Source organism: Dermacentor andersoni, chromosome 3, assembly GCF_023375885.2.
Source record: "Dermacentor andersoni chromosome 3, qqDerAnde1_hic_scaffold, whole genome shotgun sequence".
Lineage (NCBI taxonomy): Eukaryota > Metazoa > Arthropoda > Arachnida > Ixodida > Ixodidae > Dermacentor > Dermacentor andersoni.
In genome coordinates, this window is record NC_092816.1 from 47,397,006 (window position 1) to 47,417,052 (window position 20,047).

General features: G+C 43.9%; 1 protein-coding gene across 1 annotated transcript; it reads right to left on the minus strand.

Annotated features, from left to right (window-relative positions):
- Positions 1-1,199: 1,199 nt before the first annotated feature.
- On the minus strand, positions 1,200-9,957 carry LOC126548607 (uncharacterized). The gene is made up of 5 exons (XM_050196869.3): positions 9,521-9,957; positions 8,281-8,737; positions 6,558-6,617; positions 2,856-2,930; positions 1,200-2,286 (listed from the first exon to the last, which is right to left on the minus strand). Exons 1-5 carry the CDS (start codon positions 9,683-9,685, stop codon positions 1,808-1,810), a joined length of 1,236 nt encoding a protein of 411 aa, XP_050052826.1. The 5' UTR covers positions 9,686-9,957; the 3' UTR covers positions 1,200-1,807.
- Between the last annotated feature and the right edge of the window lie 10,090 nt (positions 9,958-20,047).

A 20,047-nucleotide genomic window follows, 5' to 3' on the forward strand; every position in this document is an offset into this window, starting at 1 on the left:
CAATTTCCCTTTTCGATTAAATTCCTATGGGCCCCCTTGCTCTTGCTCATACTGCCATTGTATAACTTACCATACCTTTGCAAATGTTAAATAATCTGTAAGCCACTTCCCTCTACAATAATTATACCTTTTGTACTTGTGGGTATACGGAATAAATAAATAAAAAATCATCATCATCAGCAGCAGCCTGTTTTATGTCCACTGCAGAACGAAGGCATCTCCCTGCGATCTCCAATTACCCCTGTCCTGCGCCAACGGATTCCAACTAGCGCCTGCGAATTTCCTAATTTCATCGCTCCACCTAATCTTCTGTGGTCCTCGATTGCGTCTTCCTTCTCTTGGTACCCATTCTGTAACCCTAATGGTCCAACGGTTACATAACCGGCGCATTACATGACCTGCCCAGCTCCATTTTTTCCTCTTTATGTCAATTAGAATATCGTCTATACCCGTTTGTTCTCTAATCCAAACCGGTCTCTTTCAGTCTCCACGTTATGCCTCGCAATCTTCGTTCCATCGCTCTTTGCGCGGTCCTTAACTCGTTCTCAAGCTTCTTTGTCAGTCTCCAAGTCTCCGCCCCCTACGTCAGCACTGGTAAAATGCACTGATTGTACACGTTGCTTTTCAATGATAACGGTAAGCTTCCAGTGCGGCTCTGTATCCCTGCACGTTTCCATGACATGAACAGCTACTCACAAATATTCGTCATCACAGCATTATATCTAATAAGGAAATTTGTATTGAGAACAACAGCTAATGCAAAAAGAGATCGGGGCAAAATCATTGCTGTATCGCAAATCTGTGCTTTAACAGAGCCGTTTTATTAGGAAGGCGCACCTAATTTAACATTCTTTTCCAGCTTGCAGTCACATGCGACTTCACTGAACTTAATTATTACGATTCACTAGCCTTAAAGTTACTCCACTTCCCTCCCCATTTTTCAGGTGCCTTTGAACGTACAAATAAAAAATGAAATGATAGTTAATAGGAAAGCCTCGCATGGGTACTTCATGCTAAAAGATTTCAATAGATCATGATGCAAGAGACCGTTCTTGCAAGAGAATGTTCTGGATTTTATATAGCAAGTTTAATAGCCACTAACACCCTTTTGAAAATTATACCATTAGACTTTTGAGTAAATTAGCAGATTTGTCATGATCACTTAATAAGTGCCATATAACAATGAACATGACAAAAGGTGACATACAAAAAAGGTTTTTATTAGTCAAAAGGTGCATATTTACGAGTGAGCATCCCTTCTTTCTTGATAAGAAAGATGTCTTTCTGCACACGGGGCAAACTATGTTATCTGTGTTTTTTTTTCAACTATCGATATGTGCCATATGAATATTAAAAGCAATTTGGAACTTGAAAGCCGGCCCTTTCTATGTTTCCATCATGTCCCTCATGTTACGCACTGCGGGATATCATGAACAGCGAATTACAGACTGAATTTGTGCCGTAGACCTGTCATGACTGAGCAATACTCAGTAAGACAACTTCAGCCACTACTGTTGCCATCTGCCTCACAACGTATACATTCAAATAACATTCCATGAATGCTCCGCAGATTTACATAAAGTGCAATGTGGCTCACAACAGCTGTGGAGTTAAAACAAAACGTTGCAGGCACCTAGTAGAATCTAGTAGAATGATATTAAGATGAGGACTTTAGCTGCTTTTCATGGCACTAATTAACATAATACACTGCCTTCTTTTCTTAACCACAAATTTCCTAATAACCTTTCCTTCACAGAAAATAAGACATATGGCTCTTAGAAAGATGGCGCAAGATGACACAAAGCCATCAAGCATCCTCTTCCGATATTGTGATTTCATCAAAAAAACATTCTTGCTCGTCATCAGCTGCCTCCGTGAACTCGTCAGAAAGACAATCTTGCTCTCCATCGGCTGCCTCCACTAACTCGTCAAAAAGGCATTCTTGCTCTCCATCAGCTGCTCTCATACGTCTCACAAGCTGTTGTAATGTCCTCTGTGCAGGCAGTGGTACCACGTATGACTTTACGTAGTCATACACACGGCCCCCACACATCACTCTGAGCTGCAGGGCCTTCTGTACTGTCTCCCTGGACCAGGAGCTTCCCCTCATGGTCCCCTTCTCAAGCGCTCTCACTTGGTCATCGACCAAAAGACGCTTCAGGGAACGACGCAGCTCGTCTCTCTCCATCTCGGCTTTTCGGCGTCTCTTGCCCTCCAAGGCCAGCCTCCGCTCTAGTTCCATCTCCCTCTCAGTCTTGGGGGGCTTCTTAGGCAGGAAAGGGGACCCTGTGAAAGGAACAGATCCTCTGAGTCACGTATTGAGAATTCTTTTAAATTTACGAATCTGCTAACTCTGGGGTGCTACAAGCTTGTAGTGTTGTGGTCACAGCACCCAGCCTTTAGAGTTTAACACTTGCCTTATTGAAACATGCCAAACAATGACCAAACATTTGATAATGACATAACAGACTTAATTTCTGAATATTTTTACAGCAAAATCTGTTTACAATAATGGTTTTCATATGACTGCTTTCAATTTGACTTCACTAGGGTGGAGAAAGATGAAAGCAAATGATAATGATGTGCATATAAAGAAACGGCCTCACATTAGACTGTCATGCTTGATTCAGTAGCAGGTAAACACGATATCTGCTGGTATATTAATGGAATTCTCCATCATTTCTGCTACCCTAAATAAAGGTCTAGACAATATTGCTTGAGTAAGCAACGGTGAGATGATGAGAAATATCATGTTGCTAAATTAACACCATCTGATGCATAGTTCACAGAAATTAATGACGATTTGCTTGTATGCTCTGCAGTCTAAGTGCAACATGTTCTACAAGTACACTTACCTGCGGATGGCTGAGAGCAAACTGGCACTGCTTGCTTCTGTGGCTCGACGGTGGGTAACAAAGATGAAGCAGGTACTGAAAAATGTGGGGAAAACCAAATCAGTATACTCACATGAGAGGAAAACATTCACATGTTCTGCAGTTTTACTCTTTTGTTACCACGGGAAAATGACCATTTTTCAGGTGTCTAAAATATTGCTTGACACCTTAGACAATGACTTGGCATATAATGCAGAATTATAAAATTGCAGAACACTATTTGGTGCTTCCAAATAGATACAGTGCAAGAAAGAAAACCTTCACTGAATAATTACAGAAATGTTCAAAGCTGACATTTTTGTAGCCACCTTAAATGTGTAAAAAATTGAGATAAAAAAAAAACTTCCCAAGAAATATGGATTATATGTTTCAAAAACTCTTGCCTAAAAGGTTATCCCACATAAAACTGTTCTCTGAGTAAACCATACAAGAATTTTCATTTTTCTGTGGCTGACAGACTCAGTTTCTTGAGGCAAACAAAGGTTGTGCATTTCTGGCAGCAGTTAATCGTTCCTGATTAGACTTTGTGCTTCACATCTTGAGTATCACCTGTTCTACATATTGTATTGGTGCATAAGTTCTGGTGCTGGTTTTCCAGTGGGAAGGTCTTCGTAATCTTTTCTGCGGAGCCCCAGCTGCTGCTGAACGAGCTCAATTCTGAAATGAAACTGTCTCAAACAATGCGAAAATACAATTTCTGCACGTTGGATGCGTAGCAGATGTTTTGAAGTGCGCTTAAGAGGAAAAAAATTCGTGGGGCCGCAACAGTCAAATGGGGATGGATTACCAGCGATGCTCTTTAGGCTGCATACATTATGAAATCATACGTTTTCTCCACACGGCCCCACACTACGCCCTCCACAAGCGCCGCCGCGGTCACCGCACCTCCCACGCATCTGCCGCAACCGTTGCCGCAACGCGCGCGCCACACACTTTCCCCCTCTCGTTATTCGTCAAACAGGCTCTAAACAAATAAAGCGCACGAAGACCAATTTGCCACAGTGAGTTCACTTTCTTATATATATATATATATATATATATATATATATATATATATATATATATATATATATATACAGCTAAAGATAACTTCTTCAGGCCACCTTTCAAACGTAAAGAAATTGAGCGATGCTACAAGGTAAACAGAACAAGTGTTTCAATAGTTTCGACCGGTGGGCCGCTTTTCATCAGGGGTTTTTGGTCCTTAGACTTACTGCTAGCACTTGGATACCAGAGTTGACACGTTAATCTGCCGTAATCACGAGCCGCAGATTTTTCTAAGAGGCACGAATTTTCACCAGAATTAGCATACCTCAGTTTAACAAATTTTGCACAAATATCACTTTTTGCCACAGAAATAAAACCGAAACCTACTCTTAAAGGGCCCCTTCCCTCATCAGGCCTGGCCATTCTCAGCTTGACAAGCGCCGTGCATACGATGCGCGCTAACGATCGTGTCTGCTAAGTATTAAATTGCTATGCGTCGCTGGAAGAGCTGAAATTTCAAACCGGGCGCCGTTTGCCCTTCACGGAGCGGGCACCGCGCTCCCAGCCGCAGAGTCGACGCATATCTCGCAAGTGCGTCTACGTACATGGCAGTGCTGTGACGTCATTCATAGTGACACGTGACTTTGAGAATTATATTCAAGGGAACATATGTTATTTGTATAATCTGGTGCTTCAATAGACGAATTAAAGTTTCGAGAAATATCGAACACACAAACAGAATGTCTGCGTGTTTTTGTTTTACTTCGCACCGCAGTAAGAGATGTACTTCCGTTTCGTCTGCTTGTTCCCACGTCGCGCAGACGCGCGCGCAGACAACGAAACTGTGCCCTTTTCTATAGTGTTCCTGCACGCGATCATGCTCTGTTATCCGCTTGTGTCTACCTCAGTATTCGTGTAGCACTGGCTTATACTGCTAGTCAGGTGTCCTCGTGCACAGCGCGCAAAAATCGTGCGCTGCGCGAAGCGAGAAAAAGGCAACAGCTCGCGCGCAGCGCCGTTAGCGGAAGTGCGCCGCGCAGGAAAAAAGCGAGGTAGAAAAAATGAAGGCCGTGCCCGTGACGTATGCGTCACGCGACCATCGAGCTCGGGCAAGTGGAGAGAGGATCTTGGCACTGCCGCTCGCCTCCTGAAATCATGGTTCGCGGCACTGAAGTATTTTTATCTCGGCTATTAACGAACCGATTTGACAAATTCTTGCGGCAGAAAGCTCCCCAGTGGGCACGTAACAACTTCCAGCGCATAACGGAAATTTGCTATGTGGCGTGGTGAGGGGCCTTTTAAAGCTCTTTTCATTATCGACAGAACAGCAATAAGTATCTCAGAAAGAACATTGTGCTGAAATCGGCGATTGAAATCTCTTATTGATTTGAATAGGCTTGGTAACGAAAACGTTAACAGAAAACCCGGCAAAAAATTTGGTTCTGGGGTCTTACATGCAAAAATCACGAGATAATATTGAGGCATGCTATAGTGAGGGACTCTTGATCAATTTTGACTGCCTGAGGTTCTTAACATGCACAAAATGCACAGTACACAAAGACGTACGTATAGTATTTAAATGAAATTACAATTACAATACTAAAACAATGACATTACACCAGCATAAAACAATGCAAGTTACAGCATGAACGTTAACTGGTGTAATTAGTACACTAAAAATTTCAGGAGATCTACACCACTCACACATCGCAGACAGCAAACAGCTGCTGGTGTTAATGCGATTAACATCCTTTGGAATTTTACAGACTTTAAGGGGGCTTTATATGTAACCGTTTTCCAACGTAACCACCTATAACAATAGCCAACTTCTGCAACATGACAGTCCATGGTCTAATGGGTACAGCATTGGGCTGCTGTGCTGAGATTGCTGTGAGGTTGGTATCAAACAAACTGTTGAACCCCCTTGGGTCACTGAGTAATGTGTTGCTCTTCAATGAACCTCTTTCACACTAACTTGGGTCACTTAATATGTGCCACTGGCTGTGTGCTGTTCTTCAGTTAACCGTTTTGATTCCACCTTGGGTCACTAGGTATGTGGAAGTGGGTATCCCACCACTCTTCAATGAAAAAAAAAAAAATCATTAAAACAAATTATATTCACACACATGCCTCATGCGAACTTTCCAGTGCAGCTACTGCATGGCACTGCATGTTCAGCGGGAAGCTTGAGAGAGGAACCCAGCTGCATACATGCCTCATACACAACACGTCTTTGTAGTGGCAATACTGTAGACTGTTAATAACTTCAATGCTCATCACATTAACATCAACATTCGTTGCGGCATTGGTTCTGCTGTAATGTTTTATTGAACTTCTTTCCTCTTACTGCTGATATGTGACAGCAATGTTGTCACAAACCTGGGTGCACACCGTGATGTGACATTAATCTGTGTTTGCCATCAGTAAAGGAGGTGACTGCCTCTTCATGAGGAGCTTTTTAGGCACGGAAAAGAAGCAGGCAAGATTGGTGCCAAAGGATGCTCTTTTAAGAGGCTACAGTAAAGCTAAATTTAGTTGAGTAGCATACAAAGTACTATTATACAGATACTGATGTATTGTGTGGTGTAGCCGACCATTCCTCATGTTCATCTCAGGTACTACTATTCTGAAGAAACAGCCAGAATGTTTTGGTTAATTACCGGCCAGTTTACTCACCAGCAACATGTGATGTCACCTTGTATGCTCCAAGGTTAGGGATTAAATATGTCACGGAATCTGAAAAATGGGGAAAGTGAATCTGAGCCCACAAATTTGAACAGTAAACAGCACACTTACAAGATGTGTGAAAACCAAAACACATAGCAAAACACATTACACAATAAGATGCATACAGGTCACATTTCAACTGCATTATGCTTTTTGTAAACATGTTTGTTGGCTTCTGTTTTGATGCATTAACCAGAAAATATATTAGTCTCTTGTTTTTTGTTGTGGTGATTATAATGCTGCAATCCATACTTCTCAAAAGCCAGAGCTATAGCCATAGCATGCAACAGTTAATTTATCCATCAAGAATAGACATCATGCTTTCATGCATTTATGTGAAGAATAAACATGCCTTGCATATCTGCCCTGCTCCAAAGCCACTTAATTTTATGCGTAAAATATGTGTTCCAGACTTCAAGTTATTGCTGTGCTACATGAATGAGTAAAACTATATTTCACCAAAATTGGGTACCTTTTTTTCTCAAAATTTGTTACCTATGTCAATTTTGGTATCCTTACACCAACGATCTATAACAAAATGTGACATCAGTTGTCTTTGTTAACCCAATACATACGTGGCACATTTAACAAACAGCTCAGACAAACGGCACTTACAAAAGACGACAACGCAATGCCCGTGTTTTCGTCTTCTGTAAGTCCTGTTTGCACTGTTTGTTCAATATGTTGATGTTAACCGATTAGCCCAAATCAGCACTCTTGTACAGCATATGTAGCAGCCTCATAAAAAAAGCAAGCCAAATATTAGTGGACTTAAGCAAATTATTCTGGCTCTGAACTCCTGCACAGCACGATCAGTAGGATCTAACAGTGAACACTGACAGCTTTTCAAGAACTTCTTATTCGTGATACATACAACATTGTCTTTAACTACAGCTTCAGCATAGCCTATCTTGGCCTCTGAGAAACATGCACAAACACCACCATTGTTGGAGTCTGTGTTGTGCACCAAAGCCTGAAGCAACTACAGAGAGCTCAGTGGTTAGGGTGTTCAGCTATAAAATGCATGTTGCTGCCGATGTATGCATAAGACCCCTAGTAGCAGTGGTAAGCAAAGTATTGCCTTGCTTCACCGCGTGGTAAGGGTGAAGCTGAAGATGAAGAGACAGCATGATAGAAAAGACAAACAGATATATTAGATTCGAGCTCTCAACTGTTGTCACAGTAAAATGTAACACCTTCTGAAGCTTTCTTATTTAGGTAGAATTTCACCAATCAAAAACATGCTGTCTGCTTTAACGATATTTGCTGCTTAAGTTAACATTCTGCATATATATTCACACAGGCAGGATTAAATAGCATTTTTTGTTTTTGTTTGACAGGCTTGATTACAGATTCAGATTCACATTGTTTCATTCTGCAATCCAGACGAGGGCGCCTAGCTGGCTTAGGTGGCGAGGACTATGAAAGTTTGCTATGGAAGGAGCATGGTCTGAACTGCATATTCAGCACTTGGCCATAATTCACAACTCTTGACTGCCCTTTGATGTAGCTGACTTTTTGTTCCCACAGTCTTAAATTTCTATGTTGGGCGGTATAGGTACTAACTCTCTCCAGAATAAAGAAAGCAGCATGCAAATGAAGTGACATGTGCACTGCTTGAAATTCAGGTCACAATGAAATGCAGAATTAAGAAATGGTTATTGGCACACACATGTAGGAGTTGGAGCACCAGTATCCTCAAGGAGAAGAGTAGTCTGAGCCTGCTGTTGCACAGGTGCGACAGTCACAGTCTGTAAGGGAGCCAGCACTGTTGCACTTTGCACTGGCAAATTTGTACTCGGCGCAATGTTAGCGAGGGTCGCACTGCCACTGGGTGATGTACAAGTGGTCTGGTTTGAACTGCCGTCTGATAGCCCATCATTCCCTGGTTCTGAGTCATCAGTGGAAAGCACCGTGCTATCGCTTTGTTGCGTTCTGTCACATTGAGGTGCTTCATGAGGCTGCACAACTTGTTCCGTTTTAAGACTAGGTTGTGCACAATTGCTTGTTGGTTTGCTCTCGATTGGTGCTTGCCCTTCAGATGGAAATATACTGGGTACAGCATTGTACTTCAATCTCCTTCTGCGCTTGGACTGGAAGCCTTCAAACTGATCATCTGTGAAGTGGTCCTGAAAAACAGAAGAGTTGAAGAATGTGTGACATTAGTACCGACACAAGATACGACAGACACACATAGGAAGGTGAAGATTTGAAGTGACCAAAAGTAGTCAAACAAGGGATGTATTCGGAGTTTCGACATAGTGTCTTCGTCAGGGCAACATCATATTTTCATTCACGTTGAATTTGTTGGCTCTTGAGAACCCTTCTTCGACCACTGATCACTAGTATCGAAACAGTATTTTCTAGCCTCGTTGAAAGCAGGGTACAAGCTTAATGCTTAAAAAAAATATAGAGCCGTCAAAATGAGTTATTCTTTGAATAATTTCTCATGCTTCCTTTTTTTGAGAGAATAAAGTTGCTTTATTTTCTTTGTCAATAGTGTAGCTACACAGAGTGCTGTTGTTATAAGCACCAAGGCTGTAATTAAAAAAAAAAATTAAATTATGGGGTTTTACGTGCCAAAACCACTTTCTGATTATGAGGAACGCCGTAGTGGAGGACTCCGGAAATTTCGACCGCCTGGTGTTCTTTAACGTGCACCTAAATCTAAGCACACGGCTGTTTTCGCATTTCGCCCCCATCGGAATGCGGCCGCCGTGAATGCTGTAATGTTGCAGAGGCGATACGCATTTCTGCAAGCGCCACTGTTTGTGAAGCTTTCACCAACAATCATTGAATCCTGCCGTGAAGTCGGCGTAATTTTAGGGCAGAGTTTATCAAGAAACTAACGGAAGATGTCACTTCCACTGATAAGGCCCGCGTCACGCAACACGGTCGAGAAGAAAATGTACCTCGCAAATCCGGGCACCTCTTGAGATCGGTTTATCGCGGCCCATACGCAAAAGCCACCGAAGACGACGACGACGTTCCAGCACCGACTGGCCGAAAGGAATGGCATAGAACGGCTTCCCGCTTTCTGAGCGATTCTTGCACCCGGGTACACTGCAGCCAGTCATTTTTCACGCGCTCATACCTTGAAGTCGTACATTTGCACAGTCGACACCACCAACCATCGCAGTTGATATTTTGACGACCGGCCTTCAGCGACGCATCTAACTACTTCAAATCACAAACGTCAACACAGCCCTTACAAGAGACAGAATTGAGCTAACAACACGTGTACGCGAACACTTCACATCGTAAAAACTGCAAAGCATGGTAAAACGCTAGCACAGTGACAAACTGCACATGGCTTCAATCGTTCCAGTCGAAGCCACACGAAACGCACTCACGAAATCTACGCGAAGAAGCCTTTAACGTTAAAAATGAGAAATATGTTTCGATAAAACGTCTAGTTAAAAACTGTTGAATTCCTTGTTTAGAAAAAAATACGGGTGAATATTGCCTTTTATTTTTTTCACATTGTTTGTCACCACCAATCTTCCACCACCAGTCACCATGCGCCACCTACAGTTATATATAAATACCATCGTGTTTCTGAGCGTCTGTGCTCTGCATCACGAGATGGCGCCAGTTTCTTAACGTGGTCTGCAGCAGTAGGTTGTGGCAGAGTGAAGGTGTGGTTACAGTGGCCTAGAAGTAGTGTGGTGAAGGTTTGTGATTGTGGTTGTTCCAGCGGCCGTGTTCTAGTAAAAATTTTTTTCGTGGACACTGAGCAATAATTCTTGTTCCCAGGTCTTGATATAGTAATTCTATGAGCTTATACAGGCTGTCCAGGCCATGTTTTCATGTTCTTGAGTGTGGCTGCGGCTGTGCCATCACAGCCAGGCTGTGCGTGCACGGACTTTCTTGGGAGGGGGCTCTCAATTGTGAACTTACCGGATTTCACGGCGCTGTAGGTCACAAATGTGAAGGTCCTCCACGCGACTGAAGCCTTTGTTCTGTATTGCAATGCTGCGAAGGTGTCGCAACCAAAATGTTACCAAGATTGCCTTCATTCTCCATCCTTTTTCCTGGTCTGCGGTCAGCGGATCTATACTAGTGTGTTCGAGCTACGGTTGGAACACTGACTGACGTGTGGTTTTATTCATTTTGAGGACTGCGCGAATATTTGAAACTTTACTCCGAACAACAGATGGAATAGTGTACTATTGGATTCGGTCTTCGAATCGAATAGTCACTGCTCGTAAACGTGAATATTTTTCGGATATATTTCAAAACGTCAACTGCATCCAATTAAACATAAAATTAGAGCAAACATACGGTAAATTTTCACCTGGGTGGGCATAGTATAGACATAAAACATGAGAACTTGGACAGCAGAGCAGGCTTCGTCGCTTAGGTAGCCGTAGTTTGTTTGCTCGTAATAGGGAGCTTTAGAATAGGGGCCCCAAAGAGCTTTGCGGGTGTTAGCGTTGGGGCACGCAGGAGTGAAGAGCTTTAAAATAGGGCTTTGCGTTTGCGGATAGCGTCTTGCACTGACAGCGCCACTACGGCGTCTAAGAAAAACGATTAAAAATAATTAAATAAAATATTCCATTTTATTATATGAATTGTAATTTTTACTTGAGTGTATTCGCGTTTAATTACAATTTAGAGGTTATTCTTCAAGCAGCAAACAATTAGTTGTGCTTAGTTTTGAGCAACAAAACCAACTTTACGTGCCTTCACCAGCCAAGCTTAGCCGTGTTAGGCCTACGAGCCATAAAATCCACACTCGAATTCGGAATCAGCGTCGTCTAAAGAATCAATCTTCATAACATACGCTAGTTGAAAGAAAGCGATAACTGCAGTCACTTCTCCTAGCTTGCGAACTTCACGCGTTACCGCGAATCGAACCCAGTTTGGTGCTACGTTAGAGCCGTCGCTTCGATGGGTGCCGCCATGTTTGTTGACGCAAAGCTTTTGGGAACGCTATTTGAGCTCCCGCTAAATCGGTGAAATAGCGTTCCCAACGCAAAACCCAAACGCAGTTTGCGTCTCGCGCATGCGCAATGGCTTCGACGCTATTTCCTTTGGCGCCCCAAAACGTTTGGGGCCCCTATTCTAAAGCTCTCTAATGATCCATTTGCGCTTTTAATAAACAATGCTTCATAACATACTATATAATGAGGTAAACTTGATAACGTTAAACCAACTAGGATGTGAGCATCGTTTTATACTAATCGTGATAACGGCTGTTCATTATTCTAAATCGATACGATATTTGATTCGATTAATTTCAGGCATTATTCAATTCGCATTCGGTTCCGTCTCAAAAAATCGCTATTCACACATCCATATTCATTTTATCATTATTTAGGGGTACACGCTTACTTGAAACTTTTGAATAATACGGGTGTCACACGACCACTTTCGATCGCGATCAAGCCCGATCCGGATTGAAATACTCGACCACGATTGGCCTGTCGCAGCTTGCGCGAAGAAACCAATCGCGATCGAGAAATTCGATCGTGATCGAAAGTGGTCGTGTAATACCCGTATAAGAAACGGTCTCGAGTCAAAGCTACTCTCCTGCTCAGTGGCTATGGTATTGGGCTGCTGAGCACGAGGTCGTGGGATCGAATCCCGGCCACGGCGGCCGCATTTCGATGGGGGCGAAATGCGAAAACATCCTGGAGCCCAAATAGCGGCCCCAAAAACTTTGCGTCAGCAAACATGGCGGCACCCATCGAAGCGACGGCTGTAACCTAGCACTAAACTGGGTTCGATTCGTGGTAACACGTGAAGTTCGCAAGCTAAGAGAAGTGACTGCGGTTATCGCTTTCTCTCAACTAGCGTGTGTTATGAAGACTGATTCATTAGACGCCGCTGATTCTGAATTCGATTGTGGATTTTATGGCTCGTAGGCCTAACACGGCTAAGCTTGGCTAGTTAAGGCACGTAAAGTTGGTTTGCTCAAAACTATAACTAGTTGTTTGCAACTGGCTGTTTGCTGCTAACAGAATAACCTCCAAATTGTAATTAAACGCGAATATACGCAAGTCAAGATTACTATTCCTATCATAAAATGGTATATTTTATTAAATTATTTCTAATAGCTTTTATTTGACGCCGTATTGGCGCTGTCAGCGCAAGACGCTATCCGCAAACGTAAAACCCTATTCTAAAGCTCTTCACTTCTTCGTGCCCCAACGCTAACACCCGCAAAGCTCTTTGGGGCCCCAAATTATTGGGGCCCCTATTCTAAAACTCTCTTAATCACTCGCGCTCAAGTTTCGCCCACACGCGACATTCATTTGTGGCCACAGCTGCGTGTCCCCTGCGGATTAAACCTGGATACACTTCGTTGCAACGTCAAATATCAGCTGTATCAGCAACGTCAATATCAGCTGTAACCCTTACGTCCATTGGCGTAGTTCGGGAGGGGGGTAGGAGTGGAGGGTTGGGCGGGGGTCGAAGCCCCAGCAATTTTCTAACGAACCTCCTTTCCCCCTTTCCCATGGAACAGAAAGTTTCAGGAGGTGGGCTCCGATAGAGCGACATGGATGAAAGGGAAGGTTTGAATGTGAATGCAAGGCGAGGGCTAGTGGTGGTACGAAGGGTAGGGGGGAGGTGTTGTCAAGGCCGGAGGGCGATCCCCTAACCCATGCACACTACATTGCGGCCTCACTCATGGCACGCCTCTACCTCATTTTTATTTATTTATTTTATTTATCAATACTGTAAGCCTTGAGAGGCTCATACAGGAGTGGACATACAAACAGTACAGGCGCTTTGTTATACAGGGGGTTTGCAGCAAACTCAAACAAAAAAGCAATGGTTACAATCGACGCACCAGGTCAGCAATAAGTAAATACAAGGAAACAAAAACAACCTATACAGTGCGTACGCCGTGTAATGTGTAGGAAGCAGTTAATACAGGAAAAAATGCATTTGGGTGTGCCGTGCAATGTACAAACAGTGTCAAGTGTAATGTATATTATCAGACGTGCGCAAGAACCAAGCGCAGTGAAGTACGAAAGAGCATATGGACACCGGCGTGTGAAAAAAGTTGGGGCATGGCAATACGTCATTGATAACTTTTGAGGACTCTCAGCCAAGAAGACCACAATGCTGTCATCATTCCGATAATGACTCGAAGTGAGATTCGAGTGTCGACACGAATGAATGCACAGATTGTGAGCAAACGATGTCACTTGGCAGAGAATTCCACAGATGTATTGTTGAAGGGAAAAATGAGTATTTTAGTGTGTCGCAACGCGAAAAGAATGGTCTGATACAATTTTCATGGTTAGTTCGACTGGAGTGACGTCCGGGGGGCACCAAGTAGTCGGATTTTGTTATGTTTATCAGGTCATGGTAAAGAAGGTAGAGGAACTTCAAACAGGCCAACCTCCTCCGACCAGCAAGTGTCGGTATGCCTGCTTGTGTGCGAAGCGCAGTTACGCTGTCGTACCTTGAATACTTTGTGTAAATGAATCGGAGCGCCCTGCTTTGGATCTTTTCTAATGCCAAGTTTAAATACTTTTGATGCGGGTTCCATACTATGCTGCCGTATTCTAATATCGGCCTAACCAGAGTTTTATAAGCAGTTAATTTCACCGAGGTGGGGGCTGTTGCTAGCTTTCTTCGTAAAAATCCGAGTTGTTTGAACGCGCGTGCGCAAACATTATTGATATGTACGTCCCATTTCAGCGATCTTGTTATTGTGACACCCAAATATTTGAATGAGTCTACTCGTTCCAAGGAAGTATTACTTAGTTTATATGTGAAATTTAAGGGCTCTTTCTTACGTGTTACAGTCATACACCTGGTTTTCTGTGTGTTAATTTGCATGCCCCATTTTTCGCACCAGGCAACAATGTTTTGTAGAGACTTATTAAGTTTTGTCTGTTCATCGGCTGTTCTAACAGTTGTGTATATGACGTAGTCGTCCGCAAAAAGCCTTATTGTGACCCCTGGTTCCACACATGTATACAAGTCGTTAATATATAAAAGAAAAAGAGTTGGCCCCAGAACCGATCCCTGTGGCACACCAGAAAGAACATCAAGATAGTCCGATTCAGTATTTTTTACGCAAACAAACTGGGACCGATTCGAGAGGTAGGCTTCGATCCATGAAACAGTCTTGGGATTAATACCAATTGATTTAAGTTTGAACATTAGTAAACTGTGTGGAACGCGGTCGAATGCCTTCGAAAAATCGACAAAAATTGCGTCAGCTTGCAGTTTTGAATCGATTGTTACAGCAAAGTCGTGTATAATTTCTAAAAGTTGAGTTACAGTTGAAAGCCCTTGTCTGAAGCCGTGTTGTCTGAAGTATAATAGGTTATTTTCTTCCAGATAAGTTACGATAGCTTTATTTATTATATGTTCCATTAGTTTGCAACATGTGCTGGTTAGGGATATTGGCCTGTATGTGTCAAGAAGCTGCTTGTTCCCACCTTTATGAATTGGCACCACCTTTGCGCACAGCCAGTCCGCGGGAAGCACTGCCGTTTCAAGTGATGCACTGAAAATTTTGTGCAGGAAGGGGGACAACTGACCCGCGTATCGCTTGAGAAAAGTGCTTGATAAATTATCAGGGCCAGGCGATTTTTTAACGTCTATCTGTAGCAGCAAATTCAAAATGCCGGACTCTGTTATCAGGATTTCAGGCATTGCAGAGTCATACTCTGATAAGGGCATATTAGGGGCGTGGGCACGGGAGAATACCGACTGAAAATATGTATTGAATGAGTTAGCGATGGTACGCGCATCCTCAACCACTATACCGGCAATTTCCAATTTGATTGGAGGACTTTCCGGTTTTGATAGATACCGCCAGAATTTCCGAGGCTGATTTGTCATGAATTCAAGTAAAGTATTGGAAGTATTGGAAGTAAAGTATTGGAAGTAAAGTATTCCGGGTGGTGTCGCCCATAACTGCTGAGGGGGGATCAGCGCTAAAGATTCCACACACAGATAAAGATGGGACGGGCACGCGCATAAATCTTGAGGGCATTTTGGCTCCCTCCACCAGGCCTTCGTGTCGTCGATGAGCTTCCCATTTCTGGTACTTGACCGAATCGTCGACCGCGCTTTGCGGAAGAAAATCATTCCGAAAATAATGCGACTTGTTTGTCAACGCATAATAAGCTAGCCCCTCCCCCCCCCCCCACCCCTTTTTATTTCCCTACTTTTTCTTTCCCTTATTTATGACTTTCATTATGTTAATAAAGTTGAGAAGAGCTTGCTGTTACGCTATTTGGTACCGCCGATATGAATAAACACAGGACAAAAAACAGGACAAAAAGGCGTCAATTGAACGAAGTTGATGGGTACTTATGGACATAGGGAGACCGTCTTGTCACTGCCCGATCGCTCAACACCAGAAGGTTGTAGCCAGTCGTCTAGCTGAGGCCCGCCTACCACGTTGTAACAAGTGCTGCTTGCTGCGGAGAGCCCATCCTCACCATAAACGTATCGGCAATTTTCAGAATAGACGGCAAACACGACGCTTTGAAATATTTCGGAGCTACGGCCAGGGGCGTAGCCAGGGGGGGGGGGGGGGGGGAGGGCTTATGGGGCTTCAGCCCCCCCCCCCCCCCGGAATTTTTTCGTGCTGTCATGCGCCGCCGACCAAAACAACTCCTGGCGCCGGAAATCATGCTCGATTTTGTCTAGAATGTCCTTTTCATGCTCGAAAAGACATTTAGCGCGGACATTGCGAAATCGGACTGGATTTCGCGGCAACGCGAATGCAGCGGGAGTCGCATATCGTAACGCAGGGCGCCCCACTGAGCACAAAGTTTCAAGCGCGTTTTGATGGCGAGCGGACGGAATCTACGGAGCGCTTGGATTTCAATTCTGAAACTTTGTGGGTATAAAGTTTTCGTAACTTTTTGATGAGAAAGGTGCATTGACATTTCCAAAGTCGTGCTTTAGATTTTCAATTCCGGAAATTTGTGGGTTTAATGCTGTTATAAACATCTGACGCCAAAGGTGCATTGACTTTTCTGAAGTAGTACATCAGCCCATACAAAGAGACAAGCCAAATGAACACACAATCAGACAAGTTGACAAAGCACGCAGCGAGGTCTGATGAGATGAAGCGTTGTGGTGGTTCATTTGTGCCGTCATGTCACAGAAAAGAATATCAACAATTTCTTTTTTCACCTGCGTCAAAGCAACCATGTCAAGACACCAAAGCCAGTAAAAATAACTAAGTTCTTATTTATTTTCCTACTTGGAATTTTATTCGCGAAGACACATTGAGTCTCTTTCTCGTATCTTTTTCTTTTTTTTGTTCTCGCTACCCGCGGGCTGGCGATCCAGCCAGAGCGCATGCGTTTTTTCTCGTGCTCCATCGACCACCACGCGGCGCACTTCGGTGCGCGTTCGTTTTTCTCTGGCCGACTGGATTTCCACCTGGCACAGTTTTGGACGCTTTCTGGATAGCAGCTGAGAAGAAGAAACAGTGCATGGTCGCTCGCCGTCATCACTGCGGGGACCCGATGGATTTCAACGCGTTCGCTTGAGCGCAACCTCTCCGGAAAATTTTGTTTCGCCGGTGTAGGATACCGAGCAGTATGCGCACGGGTACTCTGTGGACCAAGCGTCTCACGTTTTATTCGCTATTCCTTCGGTAGCCACACTAGGTGCCCAAAGTAGGCATTCGATTGTAGCCAACATGCTTTCCTTTGTATTACTTCATTTCGGCACCCCCGCCCCACGAAAGAAGAAGACATTGTTGCGGCGCAGAGAATTGTCGCATAGTGAAAGTTCGATTTTGTTACTTCTTTTGCGGAAAGTAATTGGCCACGGGACGCTTCAGTTGCGGGATACTCTTACTATATTATTGCGATAGCAGTTATATGGACACTCCAGGCGCATTCCTGCCGTCGCCGACGCCCTCATGTTCCGTATAAAGTCCAGGGGCGGTAACATCGTGACCGCGCGCCGCATACCGAACAGACACCCCCAAAGGCCGGGAGCTCGAGCGAGCGGCCGAAGCATATGATCTCCAACTCATCATTCTCCCTCAAAACCCGACGAGACTGGGTAACAGCGTCAGTGCAGACACCTTTCCAGATCTCACATTCACAAATAATGTAGACGAGGTATTCTGGACCAATCTAGGGGAGAATCTAGGCAGTGACCATTTCATCATCAGCGTGTTGGTAGGCTCCCCAAAAATTCGGCGACCCTGTGGCCAGGTGGTAATCACGAACTATGTGCGAGTGAAACCGTAAGGTGAGGGGGGCATGGGTCAGCCGACGATGGTGGCTCAGTCTTGTGTGCGCAAGGGAGAAAAGCGAGCAGGAAGCGCGCCACCTTCCGTCGTGCGCCATACATCGGGGGAGTGGATGGAGGGTGGGGGGGGGGGGGGGGGGGGCTGTGATCTGCGAATCTGTGGTTGCGCAACATGTTTATTTGCCTTGTTTGACGCATCATATATAGTGACTTTTTCTTATATACATAGATATATTGCTTATACGTATATTTAATTCTCTTGTTGCGACGTTTTGTGTATATGTGTGCAGTGAACTTTCTTTCCAGTGTCACGTTTTTGCCCTTTATCAAGCTGTATCTTCGCATTTGTATATTCCATTGTATCTTCGCATTTCTAATGTACGAAGGCGAGTCAAATGAAAGTGAGCCAACCCACCCTGCGCAATACTGGTTCCGTTCATTATTTGCGAGGCATGCGCATTTCTGTGTTGCTGTCACCTCCCTTCAGAAGAGTAGGCAGGCGTTGTGCCCCTTCCGGTGGCAGTTGCCAGCCTGCTCCTCGCTTTCCCTTTCTTGTTAACTGTGTATATGTGTATATGTATTCAAAACAAATAATAATATCACATAGGCATCTCATTTACAAAAGTGACATGCAGGAGTCCGCATAAATGTTGTTTAATGCTCTCATATACTGGGTTCAACATGGTTGCGTGACCTAATGGACACTACAAAAGTTGAACAGCGTGGTGTGGTGAGGTTTTTGACAGATGGAGATGTTTCCCAAAAAAGAAATTAGTCGCCGTATGGCTGCCGTGTGCGTTGAACATTGCATTTCATTGGCTACTGTGAAGCATTGGAGCAAACGGTTCAAAGAAGGACATGAAAGTTGCAAAGACGATCCATAGCCGGGCCAAAGCCACCGTCCAATAACCCCCAACACAATTGCAAAGGCTGATTAGACAAGAACGGAGGATAAGAATCGATGAATTGGCAGGGCATGTGAACATCAGTCACGATTCGGGTCACACCATAATTCATGAACATCTCGGTTATCGATTCTTGTATGCACAATGGATGCCCAAGATTTTGAACCATCGCCAGAAGACGGAGAAGTTCGGCGCTGCCTTGACTCATCTAATCCGGTATCACGATAAGGGTGACGACTTTTTGTTTGCACTTGTGACCGAGGACAAATCATGGTGCCGCTACTACTAGCTTGAAACACTACGGCAAATTTTACAGTGGAAACATTTGAATACGCCACCCCCAAGGAAACTAAAGGCCTTCATTTCAGCCGGAAAGGTGTATACCCCTTTTGCGATCGTCAGGGGCCATTATATTGATCAAATTTGCTAAACCTGGAGAGACTATCAATCGTTTCCGATATTGTGAAGCGTCGGACCGGGTGCGTGTAGCAATGAAGAAGCAACGACGTATAAAATTGAGCAATGGGATCATCTTGCTCCACGACATTGGCCGGCCCCACATCGCTGATGTGGTTAATACAAAACTGGCAAAGTTCAAGTGGGAAACGCCGCAACATCCGCCATACAGCCCAGACCTGTCGTCTTGCGACTTCCACATTTGGGAGCAATTGAAAAAAACTGCTCAAGAGAACCAAAGTCATGACGGACGATGACGTAGTCAGTTACAGATTTTTGAAGCAGCAGGCCAAGGAATTTTATGAGACGGGAATTACGCGACTCGTTAGTCAGTGGGACAAATGTCTAAATGCCCATGGAGACTACCTTTAAATAAAGTACCCCGTTTGTCATATATTCGCATTGGCTCACTTTCATTTGACTCACCCTCGTATATTTTGCAGAATTCCTGCTTTTTATGTGCTCTCTGTTGCGACTATAATTTCGGAGCAATTACTCGCAATACACGACCGCTGACAGCTGCTCCTGCGCAATACATTCTAACAAAGGACAGCGTCATTGAGATTTTTTCCTGGTCGTTGCATATGTACAAAAATGTAAACAAGGTTCTTGGATGACAGAGCGAGAGAGAGAGAGAGAGAGAGAGAGAGAGAGATCCAAATGAGAGAAAGGCCGGGAGGCTAACAAATTTTCATTAAAAAATGGGTCCTCAACTTGTACATTTCATGGCCTTTACATTTTTGATATCAGTGGCATGCTCTGCTTTACTGGTTTCAAATTGATATAGTTCTAAAGTTCGTGTGACATTTGCTTCACTTACTAAATATAAAAAAATCATCGACGCATTGATATCAGTTATTTCGGGCACAATTTTGAGAC

Coding starts and splice junctions, on each gene's coding strand:
- LOC126548607 (XM_050196869.3), bottom strand. CDS start 9,685: ATGACTGGCTGCAGTGTACCCGGGTGCAAGAATCGCTCAGAAAGCGGG. Junction 2,931..6,557: donor GGTGACATCACATGTTGCTG/GTGAGTAAACTG, acceptor CACATTTTTCAG/TACCTGCTTCATCTTTGTTA. Junction 2,287..2,855: donor TTGCTCTCAGCCATCCGCAG/GTAAGTGTACTT, acceptor TTCCTTTCACAG/GGTCCCCTTTCCTGCCTAAG.